Here is a 15,196-nt window from a genome sequence, read left to right on the forward strand (position 1 = left end):
ACGTATGATGGGGAGGCAGTGACGTACTGGTATTGTCACTGGACTAGTAACCCAGAGACCCAGGGTATTTCTCTGAGGACATGGGTTCGAATCCCACCACAGCAGAAGGTGGAATTTGAATTCAATTAATAAAATCTGGAATTTAAAGCTAGTCTGATGATGGCCATGAAACCATTGTCAATTGTTGTAAAAACCCATCTGGTTCACTAATGTCCTTTAGGGAAGGAAATCTGCTGTCCTTACCTAGTCCGGCCTACATGTGACTCCAGACCCACAGCAATGTGGTTGACTCTTACATGCCCTCGAAATAGCCTAGCAAGCCACTCAGTTCAAGGGCAATTCGGGATGGGTAATAAATGCTGGCCTGGCCTGCGACGCCCACATCCCATGAATGAATTAAAAAAAAATTACAAGATTCAGAAACAGTAAAATGAACGTGATTTAAATGACAAGATGCCAGTAATATTAACTGTTTCTCACTTCATAGATGCTGTATTTCCAGCATTTTATTTCAGATTTCCAGCATCTGCATTTTTTATTTTATTATATTGAACATACTATTCAGCCAATTCCGAAGTGAAGAAACCTAAAAATCATTATAAATTGGATCATTTATTTTTTTCTAACAGTCCTATTGATAAATAAATTGCATACTGTATTAAATTTGACAGAGGCATGATTGATTACTGCTAAATTGGTCCATTCAAATCTCAATGTTTCCAGCATTTTCTTTTTACTTCAAGTTTCCAGCATTCACAGGTATTTTGCTTATGATTTAAAAGATGATCTCTTTACGAGAGCAGTAGTATCGATTGCTACCAAGCTTAGGCAGGCACAGTCTGTTGAACCATTCAAGGTAGCTCTTTGACTTAGGAGGGAGTGTCAATGGAGAAACATGAATCTGGGGTGAGATGGAACACGAATTATAGACTTGTGATTCTGTAAAAAAACCCGATAAAATGCGTTTATTACCAGAATGTATACAGCCTGGAAATGACTGGAGTAAAATGTGAGCATGGAGGAAGGAACATAGGAACTGGAGGAGGCCATTCAGCCCCTTGAGCCTGTTGCAGCATTCAGTTACATCATGGCCGATCTGTACCTTAACTCCATCTATCTGCATTGGTTCTGTAATCCTTCATATCCTTACTTAAAATTTTTTTTTATTTCTAGCTTTGAAATTTTCAATTGACCTAGACTGGACAAGAGAGAGAGAGATAGAGAGGAGGCCTGTACTAACGGTCCTCCATTAGCAGAAATCATAGTCACAAGTGGGAAAGTGAAGGGAAATTCACCTCTGGCTTAAGCTCTGATGATTTTGATGTGGCCTTGTTGGTCTTGTCTCCTGATTTGTGAAAAACCTTTCATTGGGATGAGGAAGTGAGCGGTTTGGGATAATAATCCGTGTACTTAGTAAAGAACAGAAATGCAGTATATCAACTGCATATAGATTGTTCGAATCCCTTAATACTTTATCTGTGGATCAGAATCTTCTCATCAGTATTAGCCAATGATTTCAAAAGCAGTTGGGGCAGCAGAGGGGATAGAAAGCAGCCATCTGGTATTATTCTACAATTAGATGATGTGACATAGTTATCTAGGCTGGGATGTTAAGTTGTTGGTTTATTGATACAATATTAGGACATTGCATATTACAGTGCAAATATCGCTCAGGTGCAAATTGAAATGGGTGACTCGAAGGTGTTTTTCACACCTTTATATTCCACTCAAGTCAGTTCAGCAAATTAACAATATCATTGCCCACCTGTACTGCTGATCAAGTGTTCAAATGACCTCTCAGAGTAAACAGTATGCATTTAGAAAGCACCTTTTAACATGGACAACATCCCAAGAGCTTCACAGAAGAGAAATAGACACCAGGCAGTAGTGAGAGTTAAGGCAGAATGCAGAGATAGGTTTGGAGGATGCTTTTATAGGTGGGGAGAGAGGTATCAAAACAGAGGAATTTAAGGAGGGCCTTCCCAAGTAGGACCAACATGGCTGAAGGTTCTACTACTTATAGTGCAGTGAAAGAAGGGCTGTGTAAAAGGCAAATTTGGAGGAATAAAAGTCAAGTGAGGGAGGGGAAAGTTGCACAGATAGGATGGAATGGGCAGATTTACAGCATAGGATTTATAAGGGCAAGGATTTTAAATTGGATGCACTGCGAGTCACTGAAGTTCATAGAGGTCAGCACAGTTGGGAGCAATGGGCAAACAGGATTTAGTGTGTGCCAGTTTGTAGGTGGCAACTTTTGAATAGTGGGAGTTTGTGTATCAGAATCACAGATTCCAGGGGCAGCTTGGAAGCAGGTAGGGAGGACATTGGAGAAATAAAGGCCAGAGGTAAGAAAAGCACGGGTAGGCGGTTTCAGCAGCAGTAGGAGTAAGGTGAAGGCAGAGTCAGGCAGTGTTGCAGAGAGAGCAGTAAGCAATCTTGGGGATGTAAATAGAATATGGGGGTCCAAATCTCAGCTTAGCATTGAACAGGAAGCTTTGATTACACATCTAATGGTTCAACTCTAGTGGTCAGCTGAGAGGCAGGTGGGAGGCAATAGTATGGACAGTTTTGTTGGGTGCTAATTAACATGGCCTCAGCTTTCCCAATATTCAATGGAAGGAAATTCTGACGAATCTAGCCTGACAACACAGAGGTGATTGTGGAGGGTGGTGCTGGTGGTGAGGTGGAGCTGGGTGCCATCAGCATTCAAAAAGAGACTGCCCCCCCAGACTATGGATAATGTCACAGATGGGCTGCATAAAAAGCAGATCCAGCATGGAATTTTGGAATACTCGAGGACAGGCGATTGCTAGAGATTTGGTCTTTGTGTCGGGACAGGTGAAGAATGGAACAATGTGAGGTTAGTTCTATGAAGGGACCCACCCCCATAGAGGAGAAGCAGTGGAGGAGGTTAACAATGTTGAATTCTGCAGTGATTAAGAGAAATAGCAGCCCAGCGTTGCAGTAACAAAGGATGTCTTTGGTGATTTTGTCCAGGGCAGTCTCAGCAGTGGCGCAAAGCCAATGTCAGACTGAGGGGATGCAGAGAATAGAGGGAGATTTAAGCATGGAGGAGGGTGGTATTGATGAAATGAATGACATTGATGGTTGTGCCTTTAGCTGCCAGGGCCCTAAGCTCTGGAATTCTCTCCTTAAACCTCTGCACTTCTCTAGGTCCCTCTCCTCCTTTAAGATACTCCATAAAACCTACCTGTTTGTCCAAGCCGTCCTAATATCTCCTTATGTGGCTCGGTATCAATTTTTGTTTTTGGTAACCGTAGGACGTTTTACTAGAGGTACTGTATAAATGTAAGTTGTTGTAGAATAGGCGAGAGATTAGAAATGGGGCAGTGGTTGGGGTGGAAGGTGGGCATTTTGAGGATGGGATAATGACGGCAATGTCAAAGGGAATGATGCCTGAGCACAGGGAGCCACTAATGGCATTTGAGAGTTCTGGTGCAATGAATGGTCAGGAACTGGGTGGACATGGGATTGAAGGAGTGGGAAGTAGGTCTCAAGGAAGAAATGAGTCTGGTGATGGTGGGATGGGAGATGAGAGAGAAGCTACAAAGTGATGAGTAGTCAGGGTGAGGTATGATGAGGAAGAGTAAATGGCTTTAGCAGTTGCAATGAACAGCATCAGGTTTAGGAGATAAAAAAATCCATAAATACTTTGGAGGTGAAGATGTATAGGGTAGAGGAAGATGCCGGTAAGAGGGGTACGAAATTGTCTTTACTGTTAAGTATGATCCTGGAATGGCAGATTTGGTATTGGAGAGGGATGCACAGCACTGATTGAGATGAGTAAGCCAAATGTGGCAGTAGAGTGCAGATAGTCCACTGCAAAGAGTGAGATTTCTTTTCCTGCACTGCTGAAGGTGCTGAGGCTCAGTGGGAAGTTGTTGCACTGGTGTGAGGACACCCTCCAGCACTTCATTTCATGTCTGAGCTGAGGCAGTGAGTGTTAATCCACTATTCAACCATGGGTGGATGTCATAGATTCAGACTGATCCGGTCCTTGTGCAATACCCAATGTTCAGCAGGAGGCGGCAGACAACCATCAGGAGTGGGAATCCTGACTAATCCTTCCCCAAGAGCACTGAGACCTACCCTAATAGCCTCTACTGTCAACTCCGATGCGATCAGCTGCCCAAGCACAAAAGGGGAAATCAATATCAGTGACCATACTGATTTGTAGAGGTCAGTCTGATATCGAGCAGCACCTTTACTCACTAAGGAAAAAAAAGCTTGCATTTATATAGTGCTGAACACAAACTCAGGACATCCTGAAGCGTGCTACAATTAAATATTATTTGAAGTGTAGTCATTAGTAATGTAGGAAACAAGGCAGCCAATTAGAACACTAAGACTTTGAGAAAGCTTCTGAAAGCTCACGTACTAGTGGAAATCTGTGTACATTGGTGGTCTCTAGCCTGTCAAGCCGTGCAAAATCCAGCTCCAAGGGTATGCTTATAATTGTGAAACGACTGTGCACAAAATTGTCAAATACCGACTAATCTACAAAAGGTAGGAAGTAGATGAAACTAATATGTAGACAAAAATTTATTTACACCATACAACATTTTAAATATTTTATACACAGTTGCAGGCAAGAAAGCTATTTCTGTGCTTTCGTGTGAAGTCTGCAATAATAAAGATGTGAAATATATTATTCATATAAAAGTGAGAGTATTACTTTATTGCATTGAAAGCAATGAAGAACATAGCTCAACAACCATTCATTTAAATGACAGAAAATTGTTTGCTTTTATATTATAAAGTAAAAAGTGTAGTAATGGCCAAACAGACTGTTATAAATCTTAAAAACTGCATAAATATATACATTGTGCTTCATGGTGAAGTTTTCTTTTTAAAACTAAACCAAATGAAGCTTTTACAACATGTATCTTTGCTTGAGGTTTATCTATAAAGATTACCTTACAAATTCATTCCACATTAACGTACAACACGTGATGGTAATAATTGTACATCTTGTATTCCCACTGAATAAGGTAGTGAGAAATGTTAAAGACATGGACATCTTCTTTTCCTGGTGCATTAAGTCCCTAAATTACTCTAAGAGAGTCCAGACATACAGACCAGGCTTTCATAAAAATTATTGAAGTGCAAGAGATTTTACTTGTGATTGACTTGAAATTAAACTTCAGTTTGAAAATCCCCTTCCTGCACGTCTAAGGGTATAGAGAGACACTTTTCCCATTCTGCTTGTCTTAATTCCAATGCCTCTTTTGCATCTGCATTCAATACATTCATTGGCGAATAGTGTTGGTAGTCACTGGGGTTCTTGTAAGTATCCCATTCATGCTTGCTGGGTGTTGGGTTGTCCTGTGGGAACACATTAATACAGCGTTAGGTTTAGTTCTTGCTTTCAGTTGGAACAAAGACAAAGAACAAAGAACAGTACAGCACAGGAACAGGCCATTCGGCCCTCCAAGCCTGCGCCGATCTTGATGCCTGCCTAAACTAACACCTTCTGCACTTCCGGGGCCCATATCCCTCTATTCCCTTCCTACTCATACATTTGTCAAGATGTCTCTTAAACGTCGCTATTGTATCTGCTTCCACCACCTCCCCTGGCAGCAAGTTCCAGGCACTCACCACCCTCTGTGTAAAAAACTTGCCTCGCACATCCCCTCTAAACTTTGCCCCTCGCACCTTAAACCTATGTCCCCTAGTAACTGACTCTTCCACCCTGGGAAAAAGCTTCTGACTATCCACTCTGTCCATGCCACTCATACTTTGTAAACCTCTATCATGTCGCCCCTCCACCTCCGTCGTTCCAGTGAAAACAATCCGAGTTTATCCAACCTCTGGAAGCCTCTACACATTGCTAAATGGAGCTTTGCTAAGTATACTCAAACACAAAGGGGCACCATTTCAAATAGGCTACATGTACAAATGAAAAAAAATCTAATTGTTTCTGGCATCCTTGTTTTTAAATCATACTAAGGCCCCATCTTTCCCGATCTCCGTAACCTTGTCTAGCACTACAACTGCCTCCATCCCACCCCCACTCTGCGAGATTTCTGTGTTCCTCCAATTCCAGCCCCTGATTATAATCACTCCACCACTGTGTCTTCAGTTGCCATAGCCCTAAGCTCTAGAATACCTTCCCTAAACCTCTCTATGTCTCTCTTCTCCTTTATGATGCTCCCTAAAACCTACCTCTTTACCAAGCCTGACCTAGGAGGAATAGATGAAACTAATATGTAGACAAAAATTTATTTACACCATACAACATTTTAAATATTTTATACGTGTTTGCAGGCAAGAAAGCTATTTCTGCATTTTTTGTGTAAAGTCTGCAATAATAAAGATGTGAAATATATTATTCATAATAAAAGCGAGATTGTGAAGACACAGTTATGTGGCTCAGTATCATATTTTGTTTGATAATGCTCCTGTGAAGAGCCTTGGGATGTTTTACCATCTCTCTACCTCGCTTTGCTCCTTTAAGATGCTCCATAAAACCCACTTCTTTGACCGAGCTTTTGGTCATCTATCCCAATATCTCCCTATGTGTCTCAGTGTCATATTTTGTTGGATAACATTTCTGCGAAGCACCGAGGGATGTTTTACTATGTTAAAGGTGCTATATAAATGCAAGTTGTTATTGAAAAACTCTTTATTCTCTCCCTTTCTGCAGATATGCTCCCATTGATTCTCATCACATCTCCTACTCCCTTTCCTGGTGTCCTGAAATAACCCTTCACCTTGGTTTCTGCATGGAGTGTTGCAGCCTCTGGAACACAGAGTTATGAAACAGGGCTATGATATGGTACAGTGAGATGAGGTAGATGCAGATGTAGTTGTGACAAGCACATCCATCCAATGAAGCTGTTGTACTTACACTTGCACTACCCCTCTCATACCCTGCTGCTGAGACGGTCCATGATTTTTCATTCTTTAGAAATAAACAAAAGAACCCAGTAAGTATGGCTGTACATTATGGTGTGTAACACAATCTGGGCCATATTAATATTGTTAAAGCAGTTTTACATGTCCAACTAGAGCTGAATGTGTACTTACTACACTGCCTGTATTTGAGGGCTCACGGAACCTGTCCAAAGTCTGGAATTTTTGATTTAGTTCTTGAAATAGCTCCATATGTCGTTTTCTTGTGTGCATGACTTTCTGTAAACCAAATACATGGCACAATAAATCACTGCTCTTCTACTAGATTGCACTGTGAGAACTTACTCAAATCAGCCAATTACATTAGATGAAAGAAATGAGCTTGCTCGCTAAAACCAAGAAATGAATAAATTTTACCATAACAATTCTAAGAGGACACGTAGAGAGAGAGATACCAATAATGGTCAGCATCAAAAACAAGTTAATTAAACGTTAATGGTTGTACATGGCATTTTAGTAAGCAATCTGCAAATGCATGAATTTTGTAAATCAGATGATATAACTTTTACTTTGTGTTATTTCTTAGTTTCTCCAAACCGTATATACATTCCTTTAGGAATGACAGTACATCACTGAAATTGTAGAATATGTTTATCTCTCAAAAAGAAATCTTCCCGCCTCTCAAATTCCAGTGGAAAAATAACTAGGGACAGGCTGCTGAGAATGTATGTGAAGTTGAAGGATGTTTTCAATAGAGGCACTGGGAGACAGGCAGCAAGACTCTTTTATCCATTGGCAAACACTGCTGTGTTTTCAAACTTGTCAATTGAGATAAATCTTGGCGAGAGCCCAGAGTTGTCTAGCATGCAGGAAAAGTGAATACAATGTCAAAGACTGAAGGTCAACTGTATTTCTACATCCCAAAAACTTACTTCAAAATCCAGGTCTGAATAGCGGGATTTTCTTCTCTGCAAAACATTAAAGATTCATTAGATTTCGTTTCTCAGGTGAGATTTAAAGAACAATTTGGCCAAATATGTTTTCTTCCTGTTTGATATAAAAATGTTTTGAGCTACTCTCTAATATTCTGCTTGTGGGTTGTCAAAAGACTTGCACCAGCTCTCAAATTGCAAAGCTTTACAACGTGAATGCAGATCGGAGAATCGGATGATTTGTGGCGCTCTTTGATTTGTCTGGCCAACTCTTAGGAAATAGCGGTGTGCTCCAGTCCTTGATTTGAGATCTTCTTGAGTGAAACTCTGAAACTGCAATAAAGATTTGCAAACACACAGACTACTGTATGACTGGGACATCAAAGATAGGGAGACTCCAGATTTGCCCCTGATGTGTTCAGTCAGTTGCTCTTAGCTGGGATGGTGGTACATCCACGTATAAAATGGCAGTCACTTAAATCAATCAAAAAACACTAACCATTATCCATCTGCATCAATGCCAATTTTAAAGTGGCCAATTATAGTGTCTTAAGTTCTCACCTTAATAGCTGTGCTTACTTACTAGTTTGCATCTCACTTAGGTGCACTGAATACATGAACCGACACTTGTTGAATCATTGTTCTTTGTAATAAAGTTAGTAATGTGCAGAAGTATGGTCATCTGAACCATGAGCCCATCTGCTCTTTGCTGCCTTGACCTGCTGAGTTCCTGCGGCGTTTTCACTTTTAGTACTGATGTTTCAGTTATCTTTAGCACATGCTGCAGCATGAATCTTAAATGTCATCTCCCTTGCAGTCTTTAAAACTGTAATTGTAATTATTTTTCATTTTATTAACGCACAATGCAATACTGGCTATCGAGTAGAGCGGGCAAATCAAATTCAGACAAACACGACAGCTATAAGTGATGGGACTTGACAGGGTGCTACAATTGGCCACAACATCCCTGGATTAGGCAGAGTGGGGGGGGGGGGGGGGGCGGGGGGAGGTTGTGGAGAAAAACAGCCAAGAATTGGATTACTATTCAGTTCGTCTGTGCTGTACTTGTGGCAGTAAAATGGAACCCCAACAACGTTGGGCCGATGTTTCACATGGTGTTTGTCTGCAGCTGGTTTGTTTACCGAACAGTAAATAATGTATCATTCAATCTTTGTCATTGCAAACCATCTGTGCCACCACCAGACGGAGGTCTTCCTTGTTGTGCCTGGCTGGCCAGGAGCTACACTGTGCTATTGCCATTGTTGAATAAAATGGACAGCAAGCAGTAAAAACAAAAATGTGATCCTGAAATCCCAACATAACTTCAGGGAAATTGGGATGAACAGATGGAACTGGCCATTGTGAGGGGAGCCTGACAGAATCCACATGGAATTTCAGGATCTGTGCTGCAATCATTGGCCAAAAAGTTAGTGGCATGTCAGGCTAAGATGGTAGTCTCATGGCCTTAATATCATGGAAGCACAGAATGATACAGCACACAAGGTGGGAATTTGGCCCATCGTGCCTGTGCCTGCATTTTTGAACAAGCTATCCCATTAGTCCCAGTCCTTACTCTTTCCTCATAGCCCTGCAAATTTTGATCCATTCAAGCACTTATCCAAATCTCTTTGGAAATTACTATTGAATCTGCTTCCATCGCCCTTTCAGGCAGTGCATTCCAGATCATCATAACTTGCTGCATAAATATTTTTCCTCATGTCGCCTCTGCTTCTTTTGCCAATTATCTTCTATCTATGTCCTTTGGTTACCAACCCTCCTGCTACTGCAAACGGTTTTTCCTTATTTACTGTAGCAGAACTCTTCAAAATTTCCCCTTGACCTTCTTTGCTCTAAGGAGACCCCCCCACGTGCTGATAGTCTCATTGACCCTACTGCTAAGACCACTGGTTCAAAGCTTCAACAAAAAATGGAAGCAATCACAGCTTGCAATCCACAAAACAATGGTAGAAATACCACAATCCCACATAATAAAAACAGAATTTGATTTCTAAAGTCACCACAAACCAGTGTCCTGGATTCTAAACAGACAGAATAGCAGAATGCCATCCCCCAAAACAGTGGGAAATATTCCGAGAATTTCAAGTACCAAAAACAGAACTTGACTTATTCAGTCACTGAAAACCAGTGGCCTTGTCTTCTAGCTCAGTTAGCTGGCCTCAGTGATACAGCTGGATGGACTCCATTGGCCTGATGCTCCAATCCAGTGTTCCTTGGAACGCTGTTGATCTTCCACTGGTTAATTTGGCATGAATTCTGGATAAAGTGGCTGCTGTGACTGTTATTTTTCAGATTTTGAGTCGATCTTCAGTGTGTGAGTTTTAAAAAATTCATTCTGAGGTTGTGGGTGTTAGTGGCAACGCTGGTACTTAATGACTATTCTCAGTAACCCTGAGGTGGCAGTGGAGGGCTTTATTAGCCATTGAATAGCTTGCTCAGACACAGTGGCATGGGGAATGGCATCACATACGGCCCAGTGCGGTTAAAGGTTATTACTGAACTAATTAGGTTTTAATGATAATCCAACACTTACATGTCATTTTTTTTTTAATAATCGATACTAGCTTTTTATTTAAAACTGAATTCAAATTCTCAAACTATAATGGTGGCATTTGAACTCCCAATCTCTGGATTACCACCACAGGTCAATGGTAGCATTGCCTGTGAGATAGAAGGTCATGGGTTCAAATCTGTAAGAGATGATAATATTATTTGAATTGAAATTTGTGGTTGAGACTTGTGAGGCTATCCAAACTAGGAGCACCAATAGTTTACATGAAATACAGGAAGCTATGCTGTATACCTGTCACAGAAAACTGACCGAATCTGACCAGCATGCATTGCAAAGGTCAAAAGGTCTTTCTGAGCTGAAGTAACCTTTTAACAGCTGCGAGCTGTTTTCATTACAGATAAACAGAGTCACAGGCAAAAAGAAAACACTTTAAGACTATGGAATGTTTAGTAAAAAGCAGAAAAGTCTTAAAAATTGAGTCAAACCCAATAAACAGACATACTTCAAAGCTATGTTTCACTTTGATACCAAGTTAGAGCTTTGGCGAAGCATCACATACACAAAAACATGAGTCATGGTGTCTGAAAACACCAAGATAAGAGGCTGAACATGTTTTAAGAAATGATAATTTAGCTGCCTAAGTGATCCAAAGTGTTTTGAAAAGCTGCAAAAGACTGACACAAACTGTTGTTGACTGATTATGTCAGAGTTTCTCTTGTTTTGAAATTCAGAGAAACTAGAAATTCTCCAAGCAACAGTTTGTTAAAAAGTCAGTAATTTAAGGGACTCTGATTGTTTAATTGCCCTGTGTTTTAAAATGTGAGAGAGACCCAGTAAAGAAGCTACTATTCTGTTTACTGATAAAGATCTTGAAGGCATCTGTAACATCCATGAGGGGTGATGAAATTACTGAAGGAAATGTAAACATATGTTCATCGTTAAGGCAATTTCTAATATCGTAGTTTGAACAAAGAATTAGATGCCCCATTGGACAACTGTAGCTTAAAGTGGATTTCATAGGACAGTACGAACTTGTCAATGAAACGTCCTGCCCACCCTGGAAAGAAAGGTATAAAAATCATTGCGAAGAGTGATTCAGTGCTTAAGCCAAGCAACTTGGTCAGTTACTGAAGAGTACAATCACCTGGAGGTGACCACTCGCTGGGTGATCGTATGTATAACTCCTTGTAATGTATTTGTGACTAACAGGTGTATTGTACTGCTAACTGGTATTCATACCAAACCTAGTAATGACATTAGTGTTTAATCTGAGCTTTGAGTGTTGTCTTATTATTTCTCATAATTCTCGTATCCGAAAAGTAGAGTAACCTGTCAAGGGGTAGAAGGTTACGTCTTACAAATCCTGTTCCAGATACCTGAGCTCGTAATCCAGGCTGATATTCCAGGGCAGCACTGAAAGAGTGCTACCCTGGCAGAGGAGCTGTCTTTTGGATGAGATGTTAAACTGTCTGCCCTCTCAGTTGGACAGAAAAGATCTTAGCACTGCTTCAAAGAAGAGCAGAGTGTCCTGGTCAATATTTACCTCTCAACCAACATCACTAAAAAACCATGGTTATTATCCCATTGCTGTTTGTGGGAGCTGGCTGTGTGCAAATTGGTTGCCATGTTTACTACAAAAGTGACTACATTCCAAAGTATGTAACTGGCTGTAAAGCACTTTGGAACATTCTGAGGTTGTGAAAGGTGCTATATAAATGCTCCTTATCATACATGATCTTGGAGCGCTCAGTACTGTGATGTAACATGAACTGTAGATTAATCTGCTAAAGATGTGCATTTATTTTGTTCATCGGGGTATATTTTACGAGGCCCCCTGAGCTGCCAGTGGGTAAACACACAGTGCAATTGCAAAACTGTGCTCAATCCTCAGTCTGCTGAAATCAGTGGATGGTTAAACAGGGGTAGCGCACTGCTGGGGAGCACCTGCTGGGGAGGACCTGCTGTTGGGGCTGGATCTCAGAAGATTTATTCCATATGCCCTGTATAGATTGGCCAAATCAGCTGGACTGGAGTACACAGATGGCTGCCTGAATGTGCTGGTGAAATCACTGAGGTGACCGTTGCTTCAATATGGGGCTGGATTTTAATCGCGTGCTGTGGGGGCTGATTTAAATAGAGGGGGCGGAGTGACCGTCCCCGAAGATGTGGTGGGGGGCGGGGATGGGGGTGGAGGGCCAACGCGAGGGTACTCCGACAGCACTTTTAGGTTTTGAGTTCCAGGACTTTGTCCCAGCAACAATGAAAGAATGGTGATATTTTTCCAAGTCAGACCTGGAGAGGAACTTGCAGGTGGTGGTGTTCCCAGGCTCCTGCTGTCCTTGTTCTTCTAGATGGTAAAGGTTGTGGATTTAGAAGGTGCTGTTGAAGAAGACTTTGCAAGTAGATGATACACATGGCAGCCACTGTGCGCCTGCATTGTGGTGGAAGAAGTGAATGTTTAAGGTAGCGTCCTAGGCCCAACCATTTTCAGCTGCTTCATCAATGACCTTCTTTCAATCATAAGGTCAGAAGTGGGGATGTTCGCTGATGATTGCACAATGTTCAGCACCATTCGTGACTCCTCAGATACTGAAGCAGTTCGTGTAGAAATGCAGCAAGACCAGGACAATATCCAGACTTGGGCTGATAAGTGGCAAGTAACATTTGCGCCACACAAGTGCCAGGCAATGACCATCTCCAACAAGAGAGAATCTAACCATCTCCCCATGACAGTCAATGGCATTACCATCACTGAATCCCCCACAATCAACATCCTAGGGGCTACCATTGACCAGAAACTGAACTGGAGTAGCCATATAAATACCGTGGCTACCAGAGCAGGTCAGAGGCTAGGAATCCTGTGGCAAGTAACTCACCTCCTGACTCCCCAAAGCCTGTCCACCATCTACAAGGCACAAGTCAGGTGTGATGGAATACTCTCCACTTGCCTGGATGGGTGCAGCTCCAACAACACTCAACAAGCTTGACACTATCCAGGGCAAAGCAGCCCGCTTGATTGGCACCCCATCCACAAACATTCACTCCCTCCACCACTGCCGCACAGTGGCAGCAGTGTGTACCATCTACAAGATGCACTGCAGCAATGCACCAAGGCTCCTTAGACAGCACCTTCTAAACCCGTGACCTCTGCCAACTAGAAGGACAAGGGCAGCAAATGCATGGGAACACCACCACCTGCAAGTTCCCCTCCAAGTCACACACCATCCTGACTTGGAACTGTACTGCCGTTCCTTCACTGTCACTGGGTCAAAATCCTGGAACTCCCTTCCTAACAGCACTGTGGGTGTACCTGCCCCACATGGACTGCAGCGGTTCAAGAAGGCAGCTCACCACCACCTTCTCAAGGGCAATTAGGGATGGACAATAAATGCTGGCCTGGCCAGCGACGCTGCATTTCTACACGGACTGCTTCAGTATCTAAGGAGTCACGAATGGTGCTGAACATTGTGCAATCATCAGCGAACATCCCCACTTCTGACCTTATGATGGAGGGAAGGTCGTTGATGAAGCAGCTGGACCTAGGACACTACCCTGAGGAACTCCTGCAATGATGTCCTGGGGCTGAGATTATTGACCTCCAACAACTACAACCATCTTCCTTTGTGCTCGGTATGACTCCAACCACTGGAGAGTTTTCCCTCTGACTTCAGTTTTGTTAGGGGTCCTTGATGCTACACTTGGTCAACTGCTGCCTTGATGTCAAGGGCAGTCATGCTCATTTCATTTCTGCGACTCAGCTCTTATGTCCATGTATGGTCTAAGGCTGCAGTGAAGTCTGGAGCCGAGTGGCCTCGGTGGAACCCAAGCTGGGCATCGAGCAGTTTATTGGTGAGCAAATGCCACTTGTTAGCACTGTTGACGACCCCTTCCATCACTTTGCTGATGATCGAGGGAAGACTGATGGGGCGGTAATTGGCCAGATTCGATTTGTCCTGCTTTTTGTGTACAGGACATACCTGGGCTTTTTTCCACATTGCCAGGTAGATGCCAGTGTTCTAGCTGTACTGGAACAGCTTGGCTCGGCTAGCTCTGGAGTACAAGTCTTCAGTACTACAGCCGGAATATTGTCAGGGCCCATAGCCTTTTCTGTATCCAGTGCTTTCAACAGTTTCTTGATATCACATGGAGTGAATTGAATTGGCTGAAGAGTGGCATCTGCGATGATGGGGACCTCAGCAGGAGGCCGAAATGGATCATACTCTGGACACTTCCGGCTGAAGATGATTATGGCATAAGAGTGTGATTGACTAAAAAAGCAGTTATCAGCAAAGAGCATGTCAAGAATAGTTATTTGCATTAATTTCATTTTAGCACACAGTCAATCAGGTACAAGATGCCAATGCCCCTGTGGAATTGATTGTGGATTCTCCGTCACAATATTTGAGTGCCTCGCTGTTGTATGATCACTTCAAGAGTGATGTCCCTTTAAGAACTCGGTATGCTAATGAGCTAAGTACCAGGATGTATTCATGTGACTAGAGGCCTTAGTCACTGTACAACTGTAACACCTGAGACAAAGGTTCTGTACATAGTTGGTTCTGTATTGTATGTACTAGTTTAGCTGTTAATGAACCTGTTAAAAAACCTGTTAGAGATCTTCAAGGCAGTGGAATCCACGTACCTCATTGTGCTGCTTAACATCACACAAAGAACACATGACATTGCTGCTGCCAAGAACTTTTGAACTAATTTGAAGTTGCAGTTTGCAAGCTCTGGCTGTCAAGCACCTGGCATGCAAGGGAATCCATCTATCTTCTAATATATTCTGTATATGTGTGTCCAAGATTGGGCCCTTATCCCATTACTGCATTCATAACAATTATGACTCATTATCTGA

At 42.2% G+C, this 15,196-nt stretch overlaps 1 protein-coding gene across 1 annotated transcript in view; it reads right to left on the bottom strand.

The window, feature by feature from the left end:
• Positions 1 to 4,798: 4,798 nt before the first annotated feature.
• Positions 4,799 to 15,196, bottom strand: part of adgrb3 (adhesion G protein-coupled receptor B3) — a 1,095,571-nt gene continuing 1,085,173 nt past the window's right edge. Inside the window, exons 29-32 of the mRNA XM_068020141.1 lie at positions 7,809 to 7,844; positions 7,051 to 7,155; positions 6,872 to 6,925; positions 4,799 to 5,346 (exon numbers count right to left, since the gene is read on the bottom strand). Of these exons, the coding sequence (XP_067876242.1) occupies positions 5,158 to 5,346; positions 6,872 to 6,925; positions 7,051 to 7,155; positions 7,809 to 7,844 (384 nt within the window). The 3' untranslated portion in view covers positions 4,799 to 5,157. The remainder of the gene's footprint in view (positions 5,347 to 6,871; positions 6,926 to 7,050; positions 7,156 to 7,808; positions 7,845 to 15,196) is intronic.

The sequence above is a fragment of the Heterodontus francisci genome, chromosome 3 (genome assembly GCF_036365525.1).
Source record: "Heterodontus francisci isolate sHetFra1 chromosome 3, sHetFra1.hap1, whole genome shotgun sequence".
Classification (NCBI taxonomy): domain Eukaryota; kingdom Metazoa; phylum Chordata; class Chondrichthyes; order Heterodontiformes; family Heterodontidae; genus Heterodontus; species Heterodontus francisci.